We start from the raw sequence: 25273 nt of genomic DNA on the forward strand, positions 1-25273 counted from the left end.
CCTCCTTCAGACCTTCCTCTGCCCCCTCCTTCAGACCCTCCTCTGCCCCCTCTTTAAGACCCTCTGCCCCCTCCTTCAGACCCTCCTCTGCCCCCTCCTTCAGACCCTCCTCAGCCCCCTCCTTCAGACCCTCCTCTGCCCCCTCCTTCAGACCCTCCTCAGCCCCCTCCTTCAGACCCTCCTCTGCCCCCTCCTCCTTCCCTCCCCCGACACGAGGCTCCTCGCACCTTGTATCCGCTGCACGTCAGGCCCGCGTTTCTTTTCGCCAAAACACACTTCATTCGCAGAAAGAAGGACCTCTCTATCTCGTACTCTGAAAGCAGGAGTGAGGTTAGATGGGCCAACTGTTCCACGATGCTTCCCCCGATTTTGTCCCAATAATATCAGTCGACGCTCAGGACCAGATGGGGCAGCCGGAAGCCTCATCCCAGAATGCCCCGACCCTGACCCAGGGAGCTTCTGCCTGGGGCGGGGACCTGGGTGGGGTGGGGAGACTGGCCCCAGACCTGCTCCAGAAGCAGGCAGCTGGAAACGCGGCCAAAGCAAGAGCTCAGGAAACAGCCACCTGGGGCCAAGGTGAGGACTGTAAGCGCAGTGGGCCCAGCCCCCCTCGGCATGCCCATGGCCCCCTCCTGGCAGGCACAGAGAGGCCTTGGCTAGTCCTGGGGTGGATGCCTGGGTTGGCCAGGAAGGCCCAGAAGCATCTGGCTTCCCTCAGGGTAAAGGACACTGAGTAAGGGCTCACAGGTACAGCTCTTTCCCCAGCAGAGGGAGACAGCCACAGGGCCCTGACACTGCCCGGGACTGCCTTGGAATGCAGAACCCCCTCAGCCAGATCAAAGCCTTTGCCCTCATACGTAGCCCCCTCCTTTCTCAGGGCTCTTACCTGCCCCATTCGGTCTTTCTCTGGCAGGACCAAAGGCCTCACCCACCAGTCTCTGACCTCACTAGTGCAAATGCAAGTGAGTCCCCAAAGGAAACTAAATCTGCTTTAGTGAGCAGATGCCAGTTCTCTGGAATGATGTGTCCATGCCCCCGGGTAAGGGTGAGGTCACTCCACGCTAAATAGAGTTATTTGGTGGCAGTTAATAGATTAATTTTTAAAGAAAGGTTACCATTAGGAGTAGAGGCAAGGCTCCCAGCCATCGCCTATGAGGCTCCTCCCTTCCCCCTGCTTGGAGGGGTGGCCATATTTACCCACAATTCCTCTGCAAGCAGGCTATGGTCTGTGAGACATAAGGCTTCCCTGTAACGTGGCTGCCTGTCTGCACCATATCCAGCCAAGCACTGAGGTCTAAAAAAACTTCACCTGGTAATTAACCATGGAGCTTTGGAGAAAGCCAACAATACAATGACCATGACATGATGGGGCAAGTTCAGACGCACAAAAACAACTCTGTGGATAAGAAGCCAGGGAGGGGTCTGAGCGCCTGTGAACCTCAGGCCTGGCACACTTGGGTGGAAATGAATCTGGGGGCAACCCCATCTCTCTTAGACCTCTGTGCTTCTCTTGTGTTGTTGCTGTGCCTGAGACATGAACCCCACAGAGACTGGGATCGAAAGGGTCTCATGATATTCCCAAGACTCATGCGCTGTCATTGTACAAACACCCTTTTAAGGCTGTGACACAGAGGGATGATGGGAAACCAGAGCTAGTGAGAAAGCGCCCGGGCCCATGTAATTAACACGCTGTGGAACTTTCTAGAACAATAACAACCCAATATTCTTAGGGAGTTCTCCAAGACTCCCACCGCCTCTTCCAGCTTTAAACAGCCCTACAGTGAAAGAATGAGATTCAGGTACATTCCCCCCCAGCCCTCATTTTGTTAGAAATTACTTCTTCAGGGTCTTATTTGTGTGCATTTATGCAGCCAGACCATTTGCAAGGAGTTAAGAGTCACAGACCATGGCTAAAAGCAAGCTGCCAGCTCAGAAACCAGGACAGCAATCTCTCTCCCTCATAAGGAAAAGTGAGGCTTACAGCGACTAGTTCTGGGGCTAGAACGTGCCGGCGGGGGGTGGGGGGTGCACAGAGTTGAATCTGCAGGTGGTTTTACAACTGAGTGGGCTCTGGGGCATCAGCTAAGCTTCCGACTTCAGCTCAGGTCATGATCTCACAGTTTGTGAGTTCGAGCCCTGCATTGGGCTCTGCTGACAGCTCAGAGCCTGGAGCCTGTGTCAGATTCTGTGTCTCCCTCTCTCTCTGCCCCTCCCCCGTTCATTCTCTCTCTCTCTCTCTCTCTCTCAAAAATAAATAACACATTTATATGGGGCGCCTGGGTGGCGCAGTCGGTTAAGCGTCCGACTTCAGCCAGGTCACGATCTCATGGTCCGGGAGTTCGAGCCCCGCGTCAGGCTCTGGGCTGATGGCTCAGAGCCTGGAGCCTGTTTCCGATTCTGTGTCTCCCTCTCTCTCTGCCCCTCCCCCGTTCATGCTCTGTCTCTCTCTGTCCCAAAAATAAATAAAAAATAAAATAAATAAATAAATAACACATTTATAAAAATGTTTTAAATAAAATAAAATAAAATAAAACTGAGTGGGCTCTTCCAGAGTCTCTCTTTCTAGCCTAGAACAGCCTCCCCAGGAGGAAGCAGTAAGAGTGGAACTCGAGCTTTTCTCTGGCTAGCGACCCCATTCTCACCCTGCCTCACGTTTCTCCTTTCGCATTTTGTTCTACTGGGGAAGTCTGGCCAAGTTGGGATACTATAGTCCAGAGCAGACAGGAGACCTATCGATCAACATGCTGGTTGGTCTCATTGGACTGTCACCGGAGTTACAAGCCCAGGGCCCCCCCGAATAAGTTCTTCTCTGTCTTCCCAGCATGCACTGCAATTATAACTTAGGAAGTCATTTGTGTAATGATGTGCTCCTCACCCTTCACTGAATAGTCAAGCCACATCATGTCCTAACACGGTGCTTATGACCATAGAACCCAGTCAATATGTGTTAAATGATGGGACTGTCAGGTGGAGGAACCTGCCCCCGCACGGAGACAGGCTGGGGAGGTGCACCTGCCTCCGTCTAGACAAGGGTTTCTTAACCGATGCGTGCCATGGCATCTCTACCCAGAATAATGTTTTTAAGTGCCAAAGATAAAATATGTGAGATCACAAATGGAACCAGCTGTGTTGAAAACAGTTACCAAAATATTAAAACAAGTGGTGATATGGTTATAAATGTGCTGGTTTCTTAACACGTGAGATAACAAGACCCAGTAGCAGGCTCATAACTCTTGAAATTTTGAAGTAGCAATGAGCCCCAGTGATATGTTTAAGTCCCTACAAGAACACCGTAAAGTGAAACGAACACATGTGATTCTCGTTGTGGGCAAAGCCGTGGGTTCTAGTGAGAGTAAGGGGACAGACAGTCTACAGTCTATATGCAAAGGAAAAGTGGAATTCAGCCAGACGGAATAAAGATGTAATTCCTCCCATGCAGTTTCACAGACCCCCTGAGTTCCATCGGGGGGCCCTCTGGTGAAGAAGCCCAGGTCTAGATTGTGTCCCTGGAACTCTAAACCAAGAGCACTTTAGGGGAGAAGCCTCCGACCATGTTTCTTTACCTCCTGCAGCACCTCACGTGGTCTCTGGCATGAGAAATGAGATCCATAGTGTTGCTTTAAAGGACAGAGGCAGAAAAGCAAATGCCCCGTGCTGTGTGTTTTCTGGAGAGGCCCTGCTGGGCGGCCCCAGTCATGCTTCCCCCACCCCTTGGCAACACAGGAAGCAAAACCCTCAGGTCACGTTGAGAGAGAGAGAGAGAGCAAGCGAGAGAGAGAGAGAGCGCTTTGTTTGGTTTTCATTCTGGTTTCTTCTTATCTGGAGGAAATACCTTGTAGCAGGTGATGGTGGAGGGGCTGGTGGGCCGCGAGGACAGCTGTCATCTCGTCGTGGTCGGAAGGATGGATGTACTCGTAAATACTGTTGCCCGTGAGCTCCACCTGCCACAGAGGGAAGGGAAGGGTCAGAAATCCCCTCGGGGTTGCCTGGGTGGAGGAAGGGGAAGGTGCACCGTAGGTGGGCACCACCAGGGACAGGGGTCCCACCTCTCCTTGCAACCTTGTCCCCACGCAGAAACGTGTGGCTTTCATCAAGCAGCGCTCTGAACCGCCTCCCACATGGGGATTGGGGTCAAAGCCAAGACAGTTCTGAGCAGGAGGAACTGGGAAGTGAAGGATGAAAAGGTGTCATGGAGGTGGGTGACCCCCATGGCCCAGGCAGTGTCCTTTATACAGGAGACAGCTTAAAACAGACTGGAGCTAGGGCCTTGCCCTTCCCCCGCGCACTCCCATGCTGCCTGAGGGGACTGGCCAGCTGGGACACCAGCTGCTAAGTCCAGACTATCGTCCCTGCGAGAGCCAAGTCTGCCCTCTCAGAGGCTGAGCAAGTGGGAGCCACAGGGGCTCCAGTTCACTTCTCCATCAGCTCTGAGCTGTGCCCCTCAGGCACCGCCGGGCCTCTTTCACGTGGCTGGAAACGTGTCCCTGGCCTTCCGAGTCTGGGATGACTGTGTTGCCCGATGGCTCCCGCCCACGGGTGTGGCGGGGAGGCTGCGGGACCTGCGGGAAGGTTTGGGCCCGCTCCAGACAGCCATGTGACAGGCTGGTTATTTCCCCCGGGGGTGCGACCCCAGCACTTGGGCACCACCTACTTCCAGGCACACCCTGCAGAGGACAAGACGGCAGGCCTAGTGGCCATGTGGATGTTGGCCAGGACCCTGCCTTGCAGGGATGGGGGTCTCTAGGAAATAGCATCATTATGACCTATCCACAGAGGTCCCTGGTGATTCGATGCCTAAACGAGAACTTTTCCACTGTTCCCCCCAAGCATAAGTGCCATGATAGGGGATATTAGAGTCTCAAGGCCTGGACCCCCTTACCCCATCTTAAGATGGGCAGTGGTACAGAATGTTCCAGAAACTCTGACCATCACAACGGCCTTCTGAGCAGTGCCGGGTGGATCCTATATTAGAGGTACACCAGTATGGATGAGGGCTGTGTCAGTGCATCCGGGATTAATCAGGGGCCCAGGGCACTGATGGCTGTTCCACCATGGCCAGGAAGAGCCCCCAGGCCCAGGGTGGAAGAAACTGAAAGCCTGTGGAGAAAATGCCCTCGGGAGGCAGAGAACCTTGGGCAGGTCTGATGAACTCTCTTAGCTCTGCCCCACGGGGAGAGGAGGGCAAGCTAAAAGAGCAAAGGCAGGCTTGTGACTGCTCTGTCCCTAACCACCCCCTTGTTATTTTTAAGTGTGTTGTGAACCACATGTTTTGTTGGGAGGCTCACTGGTCTCGAGCAGAGCAGAGACGACACGATCTTCTGTAAAGGGGCAGCTCTGACCGTGCCACCTCACGCAGCAGGACGGAGGCAGCCAGGCAATTTAATGGACAAGTTCTCCTGGGAGCCACTGTTTCAAATTAGCATCGAGGCCACGAGCTCTTTATTTGGGACCACGCGGCCATGGAGAGGTGAAGTAATTTACCCCGTCCTCTGAGCCAGCTCTTCCAATGTCTTAAGACGTATGAGTTGCCATTTTATGCAGAACAAATTATGTTTCTGGCCCGCTAAGGCATCTTGTCTCTAAAACGGCTTTCGCAGCTCTGTTTTCTGCATTATTCCTGGAATGTTTCTTTCCAATATTGTGCCAACAGAGCCACGGAGGGAGTCCCGTTACAGAGAGCCTCCCTCCCTGCCTCCCTCCTGGACACTCGCCTCCCAAACCCGCACTTTGCTAATGACCGAAAGGAGACTTGCCTGTGACAAAAGTTATTATGTAATTTCACTCCAAACTATAAGGAATAAAAGGAAAACATTCTTCTTTCAAGTCGTTTCTGTTCATCCTTAAAAAAATTTCGATAAACCAGCAGATGTTAAGTCAGCCACGTGGGACAGGACAATCTCCTCTTCCCTGAGGACAGCAGTGGGGGCTCCTTGTGAAGCTCTCTCAGGTGGAGAGGGACAGAGGCTAATAAGTAAGGGAGCTGTTTTTTTTTTTTTAAATTGATTTACAATTTCAACAGCTTGTTTTTAAAATGAAAAAAATAATGCGAATTATTTTTGTGTTGGTCCATCATTTTTCCCTTAGGCATGTTTTTGAGGGAAAAAAGAAGTATTCTAGTTTGCTCTGAGTTCTTACTTAGGAAAAAGAAACACGTCTTTTTATTTTTATTTTATTTTAAAAATTTAACTATTTATTTTAAGTAATCTCTACACCCAGCGTGGGGCTCGAACTCACAACCCCAAGATCAAGAGTCACGTGCTCTTGTGACTGAGCCAGCCGGACGTCCCAGTAACTCATGTCTTTTGAAACGTATTTATAAACTTGCAGAAAGATTTGCATCTCTGCTTATAGGGATTCGATCTGCGTTTTAATCCTAAAGTAGCTTCATCTGTTTTCAAAGATCCCATTCTCGCCATATGCGTTTGGAAAAAGAACAGAAAAGGTCCGTGAATGAAGAGGCTTGATTTGCTGAATACTTGGGTCAATTATAAACTCTAAGTCTGTCCAGGAAGTAAAATGGTCTTCAAATAACGGAAATGTTTTTAGAGAACAAATTTTGGAATGATAAAACAGTGCTGACCTTGACTCAAAATTATGGTTGACATGGTGTTTCCTGTATTTACATATCTACTCGTGCTTTTGAATGGTTGAAAGAAATGTGGCTACCTCACCAAAAAAAAAAAAAAAAAAAAAAATTATAGTTGTCGCTATAAAACTCCCCAGGTCTCATACATCAACCTTATTAAAACAGACCCTCAATGTGATATTTTAGTATTTGTAAAACCCTGCTAACTACAAAATGAATTGCTTTCCTACTAAGAGCGTTTTTATGTTTTGCTGAATACCTTTCCTTCCCGGCAAGAAAACTATATATGATAAATACAGCACTAAATGGATATATTCTGGGCCAGAAGGGGAAAGTCGCCCAGTGCTCTGGAAATGCACATTACTCTGCTTTGGGCGTTTTGCTGACTATGGTAAATTAAGCATTTTAAAATAAGATGGTTTGGGTTTCAGGGTTCAAGTTATGTCAACAAACATAAAACGCTGTCCTTTCTCTTTATTTCAAAAGTGAAAGGATTAGGTCTATGGCCCCAAACAATGCCGTGGCTATTTTTACGGTTGTGGTTCCGGCCACAATCTCAAATATTACATTTTCCTTTATATGTCTCGTAAATGGCCATTTCACACATACCTATAGTTGCTTGAAAATTTACATTAGTTACCTAGATGTTATATAATACATGCAACTTTGGTGAGGAAATCTAAACCACAGGGATACTTAAAAGTGTCTGAGGAAACACACAGCAGGTTTTACAGGGCTTTTTTCCTTTTTCAAATACAAATAGGTTAATTACACCAACCAAAAAACCATGGAACTAACCATCTAATAAACCTGTGTGGATAAAGAATGCTTCCCCAACTCTACCCCTCCAAATAGATATAAACGTGACTATATGAATTATTACGTATCCTTTGCGTGCACATAAACCGAATGGAATTTTCAACCCTGAAGCCTGACTCTGTTTCCCAACACTTGGACGGTGAGCTGCGAAGACTTACTTGTACTTCGTGGTTGTCTCTGTCACTTTCTGGTAAGAAAGTCTGACAGCAAGGGTCACTGTGTCTCCTAATTTAAAAACAAAAATAGTAAACTCTGCCAGATTTCTTACTCTAACACTCGTTTAAAGAAAGCTCAATAAAACGCTTTGAATTAGGATGGGCTTATCACACATAAAGAATCATTTTTATACCCTCCAAAATAGATAATTGACATAGTTATTTAGGTAGTGCAGATGTGAAAAAAAAACACCACCACCACTTTGCCGTGAATTATCACACAATTATGACAAACCTAGGAGCTTATGTTCCCCAGGAGCTGCTAACACAGAGTTTAACCCTGAATTAATGTGAAAGATGTTGTTACTTAATGAGATAATGTCATCGAGAGTAATTGAAAATTCTTGGAACACAGAAGGACGCTATGTAAATATAAGCTATTACCACTATCGTTATTCATCAGAAAATCTGTCTGAAGGGTTACTCTGCTTACTGGATAGAATTTTAACATTTTCACCTCCGACGATTAAAAAAAAGATCCTTAATTAAGCCTATTTTAATAAAGTTCTCATGTTTGACATCCTTGCCTGACTTTTTGCTACTAATAAAAATAATCTAAAAGGTGCAAAAAAAATTTTTTAAAGGAGAAGTTGGGCGTTTGACATCCTATTCAATACTTCATTTTACTATTTAAGTAAAGAAGACAGAAAAAAATACACATTGTGATTCTGCCTAGAGTTCCTTCTGCAGAGTTAATCGTGAGCAGGAGGCAGATTTGTGGGAACGGTTTGTTGTTGCTTATTTAAACAGTTCAGCATGGAACACTCCCCAGACACTAACGAGGGCTCACGTCTGCATTAAAGTGTTTTTGTAGCTGGAGGCTGATGCTGAGGCAGTCCCACTAAGAGACCAAGAAAAAAAAAAATTCAGTCGCTCTGCACAGTTTATCTTTTTTTTAAACTGACACTTCTCCCGGCCAGCAACATAATAAACAAAAGGCATCTCTACAACATTCTTGAAAAGTGATCATGTATAACTCCCTGCCCTTCCAAAATTATGGCACCAAGGTTTCTCTCTGCATTGTGACCAAAGGGAAATATAATTTTAATTGTGCCTAAATTATTCTGTTTGGATTTCCTTTTGTAGAATTCATCGTGAACAGGAGGCATACTGGTCCCCTATCCAATATTTTGTTCATTCTTAATTAGTGTTCATGGACAATTAATTTCATTTCCCACATAAAGAGAGAAAAATGACAGAGAGAGAGAATATCATACTAGACTGAGCAGCCTGCGTGAACCAGACCATCCTGTTGTGCGCACAGGGCCTTATCATGTGCCAGGCCTTGTCACATGACTAAGCAGTCCTAATATGTGCCCACCAAAGGACACTATTTGAAGCAACTTTTGTGCTACTTGAAGTACAGTTCCAATGAAACCGTGGGGACACCCGGCTTTTGTGTAGCTCCCTACGGTTTGTAAGTCACATAAAATGGGCACTTTGATATATTTCTTACCACAGCCCTGAAAAAGAGGTAGAGCGGGCATTATTTTCTTACTTAAGTTATGGTTCAGGGAGGTTAAGTACCTGCTCTATCAAGACAATGAAACCATATAACTATACATTTCCCTTTTTGCTTTGACTGCTAGGGAACTCAGATCTGACTTTAGTATTTGATACTAGTGACTTTACCTGTTTTATCTTTGTGCAGTCCTTTTTTAAAAAAATTTTTTAACGTTTTTGTTCATTTTTGAGACAGAGAGAGACAGAGCATGAGCAGGGGAGGGACAGAGAGAGGGAGACACAGCATCCGAAACAGGCTCCAGGCTCTAAGCCGTCAGCACAGAGTCCGATGTGGGGCTCGAACTCACAGACTGTGAGATCATGACCTGAGCTGAGGTCGGACGCTTAACCGACTGAGCCACCCAGGTGCCCCAATGTGCAGTCCTTTTTAAAGAATGTGAACTGTTTTGTCTTTTTTGTGACATTATGATAAGACTAACCAAAGATTTGATAACTTATGAGGAAAAAGTCAAGTAATCTACTCAAAATCATTCAGCCACATATCAAATTAGGACTAGAAACCAGGATGGTTATAACTAAAGGGCCTTAAATAATTCTAAATAGGGCAAGATAGAAACTCAGAGTATAATACCTTGGAAAATATATAAATAGTAAATATCATGTTCCCAACAGTATTTCCTCTTCCACAAGTATACTACTAACATCAGTCACGTAAGTGTAAGAGCCAAGCCTTAGCAAATCTTATCTGGGAGACCTGGTTTTGTAAAGGAAGAGAAGAGGAAGAGAAAAGGAAACACTAAATAATCTTAATATGAGATTCTCTTTAAAGGACTTTGCATAAGAAACGTAGGCACAGACACCACCCCCTCCTTGGGCGTGGATAAAGATGTATACACGTTGGAAGAGAAGATTGTAAACAAACAGCAAATTTTAAAAAATGCATCGGCAGAAAAAAGAAAAGGAATACGCCAGATGCAGGCTTCCAAATTGGTAATTTTGTTTTTCAATGAAAAAACTCCAGCCACGTTAATTGGCATGTTTTATTTTGGCGTAACTACAGAGGGGGCCGGTGCAATACAGAGTATTCATCTGCCTCCTGGGAGCCCATTTCCTGTATCTAATTAATTCTAGCGTGTCTTCAGTTGCGATGGACACAAGCACTCTGATACTTCACAATGTAAAGAAACATTTAGTCTCTACATGTATAAAAAGTGTGACTTTTGGAACCACTATCCACGCTTATTAAATCAGAAATGTGAACGGCAACAATCAGTTAGACTCCTCCCCTCCCCCCACTGGGAGGAGCCCAGACAGCAGCCGAATTCTCCCCCAAACCCTCGCTTGACGCAGATAGATAAAGCTGTGTGCACCTCTTTCCTTTATGGGATGCACCCCCTTTTAGAAGACAGTTGCAGAAAAATCGGTAATATTTAAATGTTCTAAAGAAAACAGGACCTTGCTGAGCAAAACAGTAGTAAACTGAGTTTTATGAGTTTCTATCACAAGCATATAAAATGCTTTACTGAAACGACCACTGAACTGGAAAAACTCAGGAAAAATTACCCTGAATTCCATGTGAACACTCATAAATCTACACCCCCCCCTTCTCTCTCCCCAAAGCACAGTCTGCATAAAATCCACGTTCGACATCAGTTTCCCTCTTGCTTTCACGGCAACTCACAATACCACGTGCCGACCAGCAAGCGTGGACTGAAAAATCTCCCTTTGTGAAGCTCTTGTTAGTGGCAGAGTGTTAATGCAGAAGCAGAGTCCAGGCTGTCAGACAGAATCTCACAACAAAGCTGACTGTTGCAAAGATCTACTGGTCATTAATCCCAAAGGAAAAAGAAAGTAAAACCTTCAAAATGCAACACGAAGAGCCCTGCGGGATGGCCTACGAAGAGGATTTTGCAATTTCGGATTATTTCACACACGAAAGCAGACGCTTGAACAGAATCATTTTCAAGTTGGACAAGACTGTCAAGGTCCGCCAACACTGAATTCTGTATTTTGGTTGTACATAAAATTAGGGAATACCTACCTGTGACAAGCCTAAATGTACAGAAGCTGTTTCCGATATATACATGATTTTGCCATCAGATGCTACCACGAACACAAATCCGTCCAAAGTCTGTAAAAGAAAGCGACAGAGTGAGAGGTGGCAGTTCTACACCAGAGTTAAATCAAATAATTGTGCCATCACTGGAGTGGAGGAACATATAAAATATTATCATCAACACATATTTGTTCAATGCAAAATGGAGTGCAGGGCCATAAGAGGGACTGTGGGTTACAACGCTCACGGTGCAATTCCCGGGACCAGGCTCTCAAATGCTTTTAAAGCACTTTAAAAACAATCTTACAGCCACATCACAAAAATCATGCAAAACATTTGAGAATTCCTAACGTGCTCAGTTTAAATGCAGTAGCTTTATTGTTTAGGGTTATTTTAGCACTTAGCACAAATCCGGACTTCTATGGTACTTAGGGGGAAACCTACCACTATATAGACCATTTTATGTCATAATTGGCAGTCCTTTATACCGCTAGGACACATGCTTTATTTGCCACAATTTTCTAGTTACCCCTAAGTACCATTTGAATAATAAATTCCGAACACTACCACTCCCCTGAAAATAAAATACCCGGTTATTTTAACAGACTATGTCTACAGAATTAACTACTTAGAATTTGCAAGAGATCAAATAACCTTTGCAAAATTCAAGGAGAAAAAGTATCAATTTCTGAAAAATTAAAACTACCTAAATGATATTGCCTAGGTTGGCCAGCCCTCAAAAAAATAAAGTAAAATTTTAAGAGCTAATTAAGACAAATAAAAAGGTAATGATTATATTTATATGTGGCAAGGATAAAAAGACTAAATTATTTTTGAAAAAGGAAACTGCATTTTATTTACCCATTCATATTTTAGATCCAGAACCAAAGAGAAGCAATAAAGTTGGTGAAAGGTCCATACAACCCACAATGCTGCCCCCATAAAAAATATTCCAAATTAATTTCTGGCCACAAATTCTATTTTTACAGCATGTAATTGAAACCAGATTACCTTCGGTTTTGCTAAATCTGCCCCCTCTTTGGAGGGGGGCCTAAAAAGAATGTAGTAGAACTGAAACTTGAAAGATATCCTTACATCCTGTTGTCTCAAGTACAGTTTTACTGTAACAACTCTTTGCCAACTCAACTATCATCGTCCCAACCTATGCTCAGGTTGAAATCCACATCTTGATTATAAGCCTTCCTTTCTCGTTCTGAACTCAGCTACAACATATTCTCCCAACTCAATTCCGTTTCAAAAATATAAAACATACCGCAATCTCTAAAGTTATAAACGCTTTGGCACATCTGCGCCCTCGTGCTTAGCTCCAAAATCATTGAAGAGATACATTTATCGAAACGGTATCTGACAGCCAGCCATGTGAGTAAAAGAGAAACAAAAATCATCGTAATTGAATTCTGAAAGTTGCCAGCAGTAGCTAAAAAAATAATATCCTTAATGGAAAACGTTGGATATACCTTCGCAGCTTCAGATTACCGAATTCTCTTGAATGTATGTTAACTGCAAACATGCCCGTGCATACGGCATTCCGGCATTAAAGAAACGCACATCGGAGGAACCGAGGCGAGTTGACTTTGCCCGCCAGGTTTCCACGGGAGTTGTTCCTGGTGTTAGTGTTCACTTATACCATGTAGGAGTATCAAACAAGCAAAATACCGCGCACGGTGCTGGAAGCGAGCGAGGGGGTAGGCACAGGGCGCGGGAAAGACTCCAAGAGCGCCATTTCCCAGCCCAGGCTGCCACAACGTTTGCTTTATGCTATAAAAGCTTCAGGTTTCAAATATTCTCGGGATCCTCTCTTCCTCAGAGCATGCAAGGGGGCGGGCGGAAATCCCACCAGGACATTCAGGGAAAGGGGTTTTTAAAAGATCCGCTTTTTTCGAAATGCGAAATGCGGTGCTCTTGGCTGACTCGATGACCCAAGTCACTGCCTACTGTCGCCAACTTTTTTTTTTTCTTTTAAAGAAAACACGAAATAGAAGGTGGAAATGCAAAACAGCTCTTGGTGAGCATTTTTCGATGGCAGAGACAAATGACGGGTGGGGGGGGAATGAATCGGGTCGTTGATGAGGCTCTGTAAAGGGCATTTGAAAGATTCTGGGACACTAGGCGTTGCTGTCCCCACTCAGTGCCAGCTGCTGATTTGGAAATGGCCAGTCGTGTGCACGCTTACCCGGCCAGAGCTGTGGACACCGCGAGTGAAATCCGAGGTCAGGAGCATTTTAGCAACCATGGACTGAATGATTCCGAGCTGGGGGCGCTAAGAATGACTCAGAGGCGGGGGCGGGGGGGGGGGGGCTAAGTGGCTGACCACAAACCAAATAAGGGCTCCCTCTGTGACACCTGAGGCTGCACCAGGTTGTGACCTGCAGCGCTCAAGAGCTGGACGGCTTGGGATGAACCAGGCCCCAGCACTTGCTGTGTGATCTCAGGCATGTTGCTTAACCTCTCTGTGCCTCGATTTCCTCCTTTACAAACATGGAGCCAAAAATAGAACCTACTCTAGGTGGTCGTGACCCAGGATCACACAGTAAGACTTAAAACAGAATCTGGTCCTCCGTAGAAAACTGCCAATAAATGCCAACCGTTAATATTCTATTATAGATGCTGTCTTTTTTTTTTTTTAACCCCCTCCAAACATACACGACTGTCAAAGGCTTTAAAACTGCCACACTGGCTCAGAGCCCCGATTCATTCCTTCTTTGGCTCAGGCACCTGGCACACGTCTGGCACAGAGCAAGCGCTCCACAAAAGTTCGCTAAGGGCAGTAAGGTTGGAAAGAACCCTGCCTGCGACCACGGGCGTCCTTAGGCCTAGGTCTCAAGGTCTAGTGAGTATTGAGGCTGGGAGACAGATCAGATCACAGTGGGGCTGGCCCTAGGTTACTCCGGTTGAGCTGAGTCCTCCCCCAGTCCCGGCCTCCCAGGGGGAAGCAAGGGGCAAGGGGGATCCATGGGGCGAATGGGGTCGTCAACTGCCTGGAGGTTCAGGAGCTGTCCCTTGCCTCTGGCGACCTCTGCATTCCGATGGTGTCCTATTGACCCACCTGGGGCTCCTTGGGGAGGGTCACCTTGAGACTGGGAGTGGGGTAAGAAGGGAGCCCCACCCGGCACGGGTCAGAGCCTTAGGCCGAGGCGGCACTCCTCTCCGCGAGGAGGCTTTACCTGAAGCAAGTGTGATCCCAGCTCCTTGGCGACGCTGTCTAGGGGCCCGGCCTGGCTCGGCTGTCCCCATGCATCTCCTAAACCTGGATCCAGGAATAAAGCAAATGGGTCAACAGCAGTGCCGATCTACCGGCCCCCACGCCAGGCAGAGCACGGGGAACTTCTGCATCCGTGCCCGGCGCCGACTGGAGTCCCGAGCGTCCCCCTGGCCGCCTCCCCGGCCCCGCAGGTCGCTGTCTGTGTCCCTGCCATCGTCCCTTTGCTCTGGATTACAGAGAAAGAAGGCCAGAGGAGATATTCCCGCCGAGGCCTTGGGTCCAAGCACCCCCAGTGCACGCTGAGCTCGCCAGGCCCATAGCTCCCGTGGGTCGCCAACGTGCTCACGGCTCTGAAATTGCCGTTTTATTTGAAATGCCACAAAGTAATCTAATCTGCTTTGAAATTGGCCATCCTTGAAGCCAAACGGGGATATCGATTTGACCTGTAAATATTCCCCCAAGGACCCTCCCTCCCTCCCTCCCTCCCTCCCTTTGCTGAGTTGCCAGCAAACAGGCATTTTCCCAAAGGCAGAGAGGCCCAGACGAAAAAGACCTCACCGTCCAGGACGCAGCTCTTCCAGCATAGTACGTATAATACATACGATATGATACATATATTAACCTCACATAATCCCTCGGACTCCCCAGCCCCTGCAGGCACCTTGGGAGCCCCGACCTTCTTCCAATCCAAGTGCTCCAGCTTGGGAAGGGTTTGGGGGAGGTGGGTTTCCCTAGGGCCAGCTCCAAACATGCCAGAGGTCTGTGGGGGTATGGGCAGAAGGCGGTGGGAGCCCTGTAAGTACTCGAGGATTTCTGGAAGGTACCTGTTACCACATAATTAGGGTGCCCCAGTTTTTAACTGCCCCCCCCCAAGGCCTCCTGCTTCTCCCCACCACCTCCTTGAAGGTCACCAGGGTTTCAGAAACCACACCAGGGGACAGGGGCCCTGCCCAGGGAAGCCTCCTCTCCTGTGTCTCCGGGCTCAGCTGCTGCGACCCCAGAAATCCCAGACTTTCGTCTGCATATTCGGGAGCGAGGAGGAAAGCTGGGTGACGTTGTGGAGCTAAGTGTTGCTCCCTGGAGTCCTGGGGTTGGGAGCCTGGCCTGCATCCGTCCAGTTAGGTCCAGTTAGCTCCACGCCCCGGCGCGAGGTGGCGAGGCCGGGAGTGCTGTCTCAGCCTGCGCCCCGTTCCCCCCAGCGGAGATGGCGGCTCCAGGCCCATTCCCGCGGTCCACCCGCCCCCTCTCCCCGGCAGCGACCCCCTGAGGGGCGAACTGTGGGTCCTGTGGGGGCGGGGGGGGGGGGGGGGGAATCCGCCTCCCCTCCGCGCAGAACCGCAGGCCAGAAGGCCGGACCAATCCCTGCCCGCCCCCCTGTGCACCGGGAGTGCGGGACTCGAAGCCAGAGCAGGACGCGTGGGTTGGGGAACCCTGCCTAGTCACAGTGAATTCAGGGACCATTCCCGGGACCACACAACTCCTCCAAACCCTCGGCGAGTGGATTGCCTGGAAAGTCGCCAGGTAGGCACTCTGGTCTCCCCCACTGTTCCCTTGGGTGTGGGGGCATCTCAGTTTCTGGAGGCCTCCACCCCAAGCCGGAGGGAGCCGCGGGGCCCAAGACACCTAGGAAATCAGAGCCCCCCAACCCCTGCAAAAGCTTTGGAGGCCCTTCCCAACAAACTCTGTCCCGCAACTAAAAAAGGAATGACCTTTAATTTCTCCTCCTGGGCTCTAGGGATTTGGGGTTTATCCTGGTCTCCTTGTAAGAAAGTGGGTAGTTTCATCATATCCTGATCCCCCCGAAACGGGATCCCAGCACCTCAGTCTCCACCACGTGAACGGAGGTGTCTTCTGAACCCCAGGAAATCACTGTGCACTCACTTTCCCTCCCAAGGATTACCACGGTGACCACAGTACTAGGGAGCCACTGACTTTCACTAGCAGATCCTTCCCTGCCCCCCGCACCCCCATCTATACAGATGGCTTGGTGGGGCCAACGTTTATTCCATTTAAGGAAACAAAATGTAAAAGCCCTGGGGCCTAAATGAAAGAAGAATTTAATAAAGACCCAGGAATTGTGATTTCTGAAAATGGACAGCTGTGCCCAGGTAACTCTCCTTTACCCAACTCCTGGTTCCTTTCCCTGGTTTGCACCACACTGGCCTTGCCTGGCTCAGTGGGAAAAGTGAACTCGGCCTCCCAGACGAGGCTTCTTGCAGTGTCTGCAGCCAGGTCACCTGGGGAAATCTGCACCTTCAGGAAAGGTGCAGACCCAGACCAGACTCCCCTGCCCAGCTCTCCCGAAAGCTGCATGGGCGGCTCTGGCCTGATATGCAAAAGTGCACTGGGTACACAGGACAGTTTTTCATATAATTCAAATACCCAGATACTTCAATAGAGCTTGTTCTCTTCTATCATTAGAATTTTTCCTGTAATTTCCTGACACCTCTGCCTTGCTGCTAGAATTTGGTCTGAATGCCCCTTCTGGACCTAGCCTGAGGTGGCAGGGCTAATGGACAGGTTCCCCTCAAGCTTCCGTGCCCCCATGCCATCACAGCCAGCTCTTGCATTAGAAGCCTCTGTGGGTAAGGCACCTCTGTGGCCTAGGTTGACCTAGGACTCCCGATTTCAGCTCAGGTCATGCTCTCACCAAGATGGAGCCCCTTGTTGGGCTCTGCGCTGTGCGTGCAGCCTGCTTGGGATTCTCTCTCTCCCTTTCCCTCTGCCTCTTCCCCACTTGCATGTGCGTGCCCTCTCTCTCTCTCTCTCTCTCTCTCTCTCTCTCTCTCAGGAAGGAACCTCTGTGGGTGAGGCCTTTCCACTCCACCCATAAAAATCTATCTAAGCTGGGCTGAATGTAGAGACTAAATAAGGTAAGGTTTGTAACAGCAATGAACATCTTGGTGCTGTAAAGCCATATACACCGAAAAAGCAGGCGCTGGGCTCGTGGCCCTCATCTGGACCTAACAAAGGGCTTTATTTGTTGGAGAAATGAGGGGAGAAGGGTAAGACTGAGCTAAACTCCTACAAGGTTATCATCGGTTGGTGGTCTATCTCACCTGATCCTGGGAGCACTCCCCGCCTCCACTGACTGTGGGGGAGCTGCCGGATGGAGGGGGTGGATCCCAAGCCTGGCCTGTGGTTCCCCTGCCAGGGTTTGCTGTCCCAATTGACCTACATGTGTCTGCAGGGGACTCCCTGCTACTAGGAACCCAGATGGCCAGGTCATGGAAGAGGAGGTCAGCCACCGGGTCAGAGGAAAAAGGAGCCAGGAAACCCCTTTCTGCCACCCCTTGCCTCCGAGGGTTCCTGCATACCTACACTTGGTATTCACACTTGGTGGTCTGGCTGGTTCCCTTGCTGTTTGGTTTAAAACTTACCAGGCTCTCTTGCCACTGAAGCTATCTAAATATGGTCCCTCCTCTCTGAGTGCTCAGTTAGTCAGTCAACAAACAGCTGTTGAGCTGTGCAACCTCAGATAAAGGATCCAGAGTTTGGTAAGAACTCCCAGGATGGCCAGTTCTTGAAGGCAGCCTTGGGTATCTAGAAGGTGACACAAACATTCCTCACAGGGATCTTGTGAAAACCAGGCGGGGTTAATAAGGGAATGCCTGACCCTGCCACCACCCATCCACGGAGAGTTGGATCTGAGATTGAGAAAAATCCAGGACAGATTTTCTGGAGTCCCCAGGGGACACGCTGGGGTCTCACCTCCTTCTGTTCCCACTCCTGCGTTTAAGATGGCAGCTGGGCGGGTCTGGATGGTCTGATCTCCAGCAAGAGCCCTGACCTCTAACCTCTATTTTTTAACTCCAAAGTGGGGGTGGGGTGGTGGGGTGGTGGTTGTGGAATTAAATGAGCTAAACCAGAGGGTGCTGACAAAGCCCTGGGTCCAGTGGAAGGCCTCGGTGGTACCAACGCCTTGGTCCAGCCTTCTCCTGCCTTCCCATTCCTTCCCTGCCTCCAGCTCTCTCCTCCACCTTAGTCCCCCAGTTACCAGCGCCTTGCCAGAGAAAGAGGCGTGTTATTGGGGAGCACGGCCTCTTGCGAATCCGTGGACCATGTGAGGACACAAGGTGATGCTGGCTGACTGCAGACTACTCCAGAGTCCAGAAGGGTGTGTGTGTGTGTGGGGGGGTGCTGAGGTGCTGCTGAGCTCCTCCACCGAGAGCCACCCCCCACCTCCGAACGCCGGGAGCGAACCAGTGACGCCCGTCACCCTGCGGGGGCGTTTACAACCGGCATTCGGAGCATTACCACCGGCGGGGCCCGCAGGCTCGGGGGCTCCGTCCTTGGCTACCGGGCGTCGCGCGCCTGGGCGAGGGCGTAACGGGGGGAGTACGAGCCCGGGCTCCCGCCTCGACGCACCAGGGGAGCCCAGAGCTGGCACTGCCGCCTCGCTCGACTCCAGGACCCAGGAAACTGTCACGGGTCTGGGGTCCTCCGCGCGCTTCAGCCTCTGGCCTCGGAATGCTTCGTTCTCCCCGGGGTCCCCGGGAAGCCCGGCTTTGGGGCCCTTTTCCAAACCAACCGTCGCACACCGAGTCCAGGCACAGGGTGTGAAGGCGGGGGGTGGGTGGGGGCGCCCCGAGAAGGCCTCGCTGGGCCCGGCCGGACGGGGAAGGGAGGGGGCTTCCAGCCCGGCCCCGCCTGGCCGCCGGCCAAGTACGTGCTCAGACGCCCGACGGAAGGCCAGGGGCGCCCAGAGCTTCGCGCCGAGACCTCGGAGGCTGGGGCGCAGGCCCGGCCGCTGCCCGCACTCCGCAGCGCGCGTGGCCCCGCGCGGTCCAGTCCGGCTGCCCGTCCGCGCCCCGGAGCGCGAGGCCGCGGCCCGGGTTGTGGCCCCCGGGGGGCCCGAATGGGCGGCTGGCGCGCTCCAGGTCCTGCCTCGAGCCTCCAAGGCTCCGCAGCCCGGAGTTCCTCCCCACTGCCCGCAGCCTCCTGCTCGGCGACAGGGAGCTCGCCCTCCCGGACCCCATGCGGAGAGGGTTGTAAAGTTCCACCTTATTCTAAAAAAAAAAAAAAAAAAGTCAGCTTTTTTTTTTTTTTTTTTTTTTTAATCTACATTATTCCAGGCTTCGGTAGAAAATGGGCTCGGATCTGTTGAAGTTTAGTTCAGCAAACCCTCTAAATCAAAGCGTTTCCATTCCCGACAACAATTTCCAGGCGTCTGCCTGAGTCTCAACCCAGACGCATTCCACCACGGTAATGATTCCGGGCTCAAACTCCCATTATTTTTGTGTGAGAATGACAATGTCGCACTCCCTTCCCCTGCTTTCACCCGCACTTGTCTAGAGTCTTCAGGTCTGGGAAAGGAGGAGGAGGGGCTCTGTTCTCGTTGCTATAGTCAGCCTCACTTTCCAGCACCATTCCTAAGCTGGGACCACAGGCCAGTCCCTCGGGTCAGCTGTCTGTGCACAAGGGCCCACAAGGGACACCACCCTCTACCCCACTGCTGAGAGCGAAATCGGAATCCTGGCTCCTAAGAAGGAGCTTAACCAGCCACCCGATTGGCCTCGGAGCTTCTGCGGTTTTGACTCGGGCTTCCTGAGGCCCAGCATACATCACCTGAAGGAGGAACTTGTCCTTCGTCCTGCCTGGCATGGCTACCATGCAGCTATGGCCAGGGAACAGCAGAGTTCTCCCACCCTGTGCCTCTGTGCTTGCAAAGCGCCCCCTCTCCTGAAGGGAAGGCCACAGTGCAAAGAGGGCAGGCAGACCCTGGGCCCCAGCATTTCCCTGAGCCCTGAGTGTACCTTCCTAGCCTTCCTAGCCACCGGTGAACACTTTCAATTCTGAGTCCCACTTCCAAAGCCAGCCTTGCTCTCCTGCCCTCTTCTCTGTCTACCTGCCACTTCTTAGCTGTTAAAGGGAAGAAGACGTTGGGGGCCCAGAAAATAACGGGTCTTCCAACTGCAGTGAGGCCCAGAGGTCCACACAGTGGGGCATTCTGCCATCTAAGCCACATCTGGCCCAGGCAACACCGTGAGCTCCCAGGAAGCAGTGACTGGAGTAAGAACCAGTTAGATTTCCACCTGCACTGCCTGGTTCCTCACGCTTGATCCCAGGAAGCTTGCACAGCTATGGAGTTGCTGAAGGCCCATTTTTCAGACCAGAAGACCGAGGTCTAGTGGGGCCGCTTAACAGAGCAGAGCCTTGGAAGGGTTGTGAAAATTGCAGGCACTCCTAAGCTTGCAGTCTGACCTCCCTGGGGAGCGTCCACCTTGGCTCGCGTGGCCTGTTTCTGCCCCTAAGTGGAACTCTTCCGAGCTCCTCTCTCTCTCCCCTGCCCCAGGTGGTCTCTGGATGAAAGGAGCCAAGGCCAACGGCCTCGGGCCCAGGGAGAGAACAGGCGCTGGCCGCGGGCACAGCAGCCACCGCCCCGCCGGCGCTCGCCCTTGCTGTGGGACCCTGGGAAAGGCCCGCCCCTCCCTGGCTGCAATTTTCTCAGGGACGAAGGGTTAATCGGCGATGCCAGTGGCTCCTTTGGATTTTCCTGTTCATTTTCTAGCTTGGCCTCTAGATCCTTCTTCACCGGGGATTCCGCTTGCTCCGGGGGTATGGAACAGTGGTTTCACTCGGCAACTTTCCGTCCGCAGACGAGAGTCAGTCGGGGCAGATCCGGGAGTTGCCGCCGCAGCCGCGCAAGACTGCCTTGGCCCTAAACCTCCCTGATGCCGACTCCCGGATCCCCGCGGCTCCTCCAGGCCCGATTCCATGCCCCCCCCCGCCCCCGCCCCCAGCGCAGACCCAGGCTCGAGAACAGAGGCTAAATCAATTACGGCGCGGCTTCCGCAGGCCGCCCTTCGGAGCTACCGGAGTGGTGAGCAAGTCATTTTGCATAATTGAGGTCTCTCTAAACCCGTCTTTCTCGGCCCAGGCACCCAGCTTCACAACTCCGTGACCCAGACGGACTTGAGAGGAGCCGGGCCACCTCCCAGAGCTCCAGGCCCAGGGCCTCCACGTCCACCCTCCAGGCAGGCCCCCGGCTCCCTGCTTCGGCCCTGCAGGGGGGCCCGGGGCACACCACCCCTCCTTCCTTCGTCTATCAATCTAGACCGTAGATTTAGGGCCATTTGCAAAACCATAGGACCAAACAACTCCCTCCGACCGCTCTGGGAGTTCCAAGTGCGCTACCCAACAAAGCACAAGGGCCTGGTGCTCTGAGTCCTGGACCCCCAGCTAGCCCACCCCTGCAAAGGGCTCGGGGCCAAGTAATTCTGGGCCCAAATGGCTGGAGACTCACTTCCCAGAGTTAGAACACCCAGATCTAGTTTAAATATCTGCAGAAGCAGTACACCCACCACTTCCCAATTTTTAGCAAGCTTTCCTGGAAATGCTCCAAACAATAAATGGCTTACAATTAGTCCTCTTTCTCCAGGCCTCTCTAACTAATTTCTGGCTTACTCGAAATCGCTGGTAACAAACTACTTAATATTCCGATCCTGGCTTCTCATGTGTTTCCCTCCATTGGGGAAGTGATAGGAGCCAGGGTCCTGTCCTGTCTCCACACCTGCTGGTATTGTGCAGATTAAGAAAGGGCTCACTCGGAAAAAAATACATAAATTTTGAAAAGAAAGAAACGAAGAAAAAACAACGGCTCACCACCACTCCTTCCCCGGGTGGGAAGGAGACCTGGCCCTCATAAAACGTATTTCTCTTTTAATTTTCAGTGAAATCTCAGCCATAGAGGAATCTATTTCTCCGGTGGAGAGGTCACCCTTGGGCAGACTGATAGCGACCACCTGCTAGACAGCTCCCAGTAGGGGCTGGAGTGGGGGCCCCTCGGTATACCGGGGTTGGAAAAGGAAAGGTGTGTCGACCGGTGCGGAGGCACAGGTCACTGGCTCCCGCACCAGGGAGGAAAGCCCTGGAGGCTTGGAGCCCCAGCTGGGAGGCAAGGGCTAAGCCGGGCTACTGCTTCCGTGGCCCCTGGATCCCCCGCCCGCTGTCTGCAGGGTGCAGGGCTGCAGGTCACGATGGCCGACAGGCCCCCTGAGCTCCACTGGGGAGCTAGTGTGAAGTGTGGCTCCAGACCCAGAGCCAATTACATGTAACAGGCTTTGGGGCCACCAACACAGAGGTCAAGCTTACCGACTCCTGGTCGATCGCTTGGCCCGGCACTGCCTTAACGGAAGCACCCTGTGCCCACAGGACACCTGTCGCTGCACTGCAGCCACTCTCTGGTGTCCTGCCGCTGAAGTGGTCTCTACTCCCCCACCGGCTTCTGGGGCTCCACAGCCCTACCGGCTCCTCAGTCCTGCCCAACAGGTCCCCGTGCAGAGTGTCCCGGCCAAGTGTCAGGATCTCTCACCCCAGGCTGCAGGCAACCCTGGCTGGGGACAGAGCCACTGAAAGGTGATCGGTTCAGAAGCACCGGGACACCAGAAGGAATGCTGTGGTGACCAGGCCTCCATGGCCCTGCTTCTCAGAAGTGCCCAGCCTGGCAGCCATGGTCACCCGCAGGCCATGTGCTAGCAGGGAATGCTGGCCGTCACACCAGGAGTCTGCTGGACCCAAGGGTCCTGGTGACCCGTGTCCACCATGGCACCTGCCCCTCCGGGTTTATAATTCCAATCGGGAAAAGACTAAGCTCAGGCCTGCCTGCCATGTTCGTACTATTTGCCCCTCTCTCGTGTGGGGGGTGGGGTGGGGGTTCAGCTCACCTACTTTCGGTATCTCCTACCCTGCTCTGCCCAGCCCTCCCCCTACCCCCACCCCCCCCCCCTCCAGGGGAGGTGAGCAAAGTAGATGCAGCTCCAGAGTCCCAAATCTAAGGCCCGGGCCTCAAACAAGTGCCCTGCTTACAGCCAGGGCCTTCCGGGCCTAGGCCTCTGGGTGCACTCTGCTCTCTCTCAGGCCACGATCAGCAAGTACGTCTTATCCCTGGTCGGGGTGCACACACTTCCCCTCCGCGGAACGAGAGCAAGTAATGAAAGAAGGACAAAATAAAAGGGAATTAAAGAAATGAAAGAAAAGACAAGAAGGGAGGCAGGTAAACCAGAATAGGCTAGCATGCTCACAGAACAATGCCTGGGTCACCTGGCCCACGCTTGGACCAGAAGATGGTCCGGTTCACCCGGCGACAAGACCTGTCTCCTCTCTCCGGCAGGAGCCGAGGCTCCCCGCGCGGCCTCCCCCAAACGCGCTGGCACTGGCCCTCCAAGCCAGCTCCAGATCCCCGCTTGGGCCGAGGCTGCCGGGCTCCCCCAGCCCTCTCGGCCGCCCACCTGCGGCCTCACCTTCGGGGAAGACGGCCCGCATCTTCAGGTAGCTGGTGGTGAGTCGGATGATAGACGCCTTGTCCAGCTGCGAGGTGATGGCCGACGGCAGCGGGAGCAGCTTGGCCAGCTCATAAAACTCGCCATTTTCCTTCTCCCTCCTGGTCTTGGCCGCATTCTTGGACTTCTCCTTCATCGCGCCTCGGCTCCGGGCATATTAGACCCAGCCGTGCTCCAGGCCCGCGGAGCCTCGCTCCGGCTGCAGCGGCGGGGATGGGGAAGGGGCCTCCGAGGCCCAGGTGAGTCTGGGGCACCGCCCGGGGCAGGTGCGCGCGGCCGGCCTGGGGCACCGAGTAGCCTCTCCACAGCCGCTGGGCCCCGGAGCTCCGCGCGACCCAGCGGCGCCGCTCCGCGCTCCGCCGCCCCGGGCGCAGCCTCCCCCGGGCCGGACTGTCCCGCGGTGCCCAGAGCCCGACTTCCCGCTCGCTTCTGCTCGCTCTTCCTTTCTCTCTCCTAGTCTCCCGCGCCTCGGCTTTCCTTGGGGGGTGGAGAGCGGCCAGCGAGGAGGCAGCGGTGCCGCTCAGTCCTTGGCCGAGTGTTCGTACCCGCTGCCGCGAGGCCCCTCCGGACTGGAGGGCGGCATGGGCGGCGGCGGCCGCGGAGCCATGGAGCAGGAGGGAAGCGAAGGGGAGCTGGGGCGGAGGCGGCTGGGGCCCTGCCCGGGCGCGCTCTCCTGCCCTCCCTGGCCGTTCCCTTTGCCTGGAGACGCGGAGTCCGGAGCCCGCGATGTGTCGCGAGCCGCAGCAGCTCCGCGGTCCACGTGCGACCGAGCCGCGTTTGTTTATGGCGGACCCGCCTTCGGGCGGAGCACTCGGCAGCCGCGGCCCTGGGAGGGGGGCGGGAGGGGGGAGGGACCGCGGCGGGGGCGGGGGCGGCGAATCTCGCCTCCCGACCCCGCCGCGGCCCCGGAGTCACAGGCGCGCCTCCGCGTCGCTGCCTCCAGGGACTCTCCCAGGAGAGGCCCGCGCGCTCCCGGCCTCGAGGAAGTTGCGGTGAGTGCACACGGCGCGCGGTGGGGACCGGCTCCTGCGAGCGGGTCGCGGGACCTGGGCGCTCGGACGGGCGGCGGGGAGGGGCGAGGGCGGGAGGGAAGTGGGGGAGTGATGCCTAGACCACCCCAGTTGCTCCCCGACCGGTCCTGGGCGCGCGTGGCCGAGGGAAGGCGGATGGACCCGCTGGCCAGTGCCGTTCCGGGGTGGACCCAATCCTCCGAGCCCGCGCTGGTCCCGCGCCCTCACCTCCGCACTTTGCAGGGCCGAGGGCCAAAAGGGGGGGGGGAGCCCCGAAGGGAAGACCCCCCCCCCCAATCTCAGGAAAGGGCGGGAGAGAGAGACTCGGAAGTGACCTTTCTGCCCTTTCTCCCCCCGAAACACGGGAGCGAAAGAAGATCGGTGCTTTCCCCGGAGGGGCTGGAGGCCGCGGGGACGCGCGGGCCAGACGAAAGGAGGGGACCGGGAGCTGCGCCTAGCGGCCAGGCCTCGCCCAGGGTGGCGGCGGGAACAGGGCCCAACACTACCCATTCCCGCAGCCGGGCTCGGCGCAGCCGGAATTTCGGGGAATCGCGGCTGGGGCGGGTGCTTCAGGCCGGGGGGTCTGCGAGCGGGAGACCTCGAGCGAGCGTTGGCGGGG

General features: G+C 52.5%; 1 protein-coding gene across 1 annotated transcript in view; it reads right to left on the bottom strand.

Annotated features, from left to right (window-relative positions):
- Nucleotides 1-23811, bottom strand: part of SIM2 (SIM bHLH transcription factor 2) — a 54930-nt gene extending 31119 nt beyond the window's left edge. Inside the window, exons 1-5 of the mRNA XM_023238754.2 lie at nucleotides 23606-23811; nucleotides 14326-14408; nucleotides 11126-11215; nucleotides 3833-3941; nucleotides 228-313 (exon numbers count right to left, since the gene is read on the bottom strand). Coding sequence (XP_023094522.2) covers nucleotides 228-313; nucleotides 3833-3941; nucleotides 11126-11215; nucleotides 14326-14408; nucleotides 23606-23780 — 543 coding nt within the window. The 5' untranslated portion in view covers nucleotides 23781-23811. The remainder of the gene's footprint in view (nucleotides 1-227; nucleotides 314-3832; nucleotides 3942-11125; nucleotides 11216-14325; nucleotides 14409-23605) is intronic.
- Between the last annotated feature and the right edge of the window lie 1462 nt (nucleotides 23812-25273).

This window comes from Felis catus, chromosome C2 (genome assembly GCF_018350175.1).
Source record: "Felis catus isolate Fca126 chromosome C2, F.catus_Fca126_mat1.0, whole genome shotgun sequence".
Taxonomy (NCBI): Eukaryota; Metazoa; Chordata; class Mammalia; order Carnivora; family Felidae; genus Felis; species Felis catus.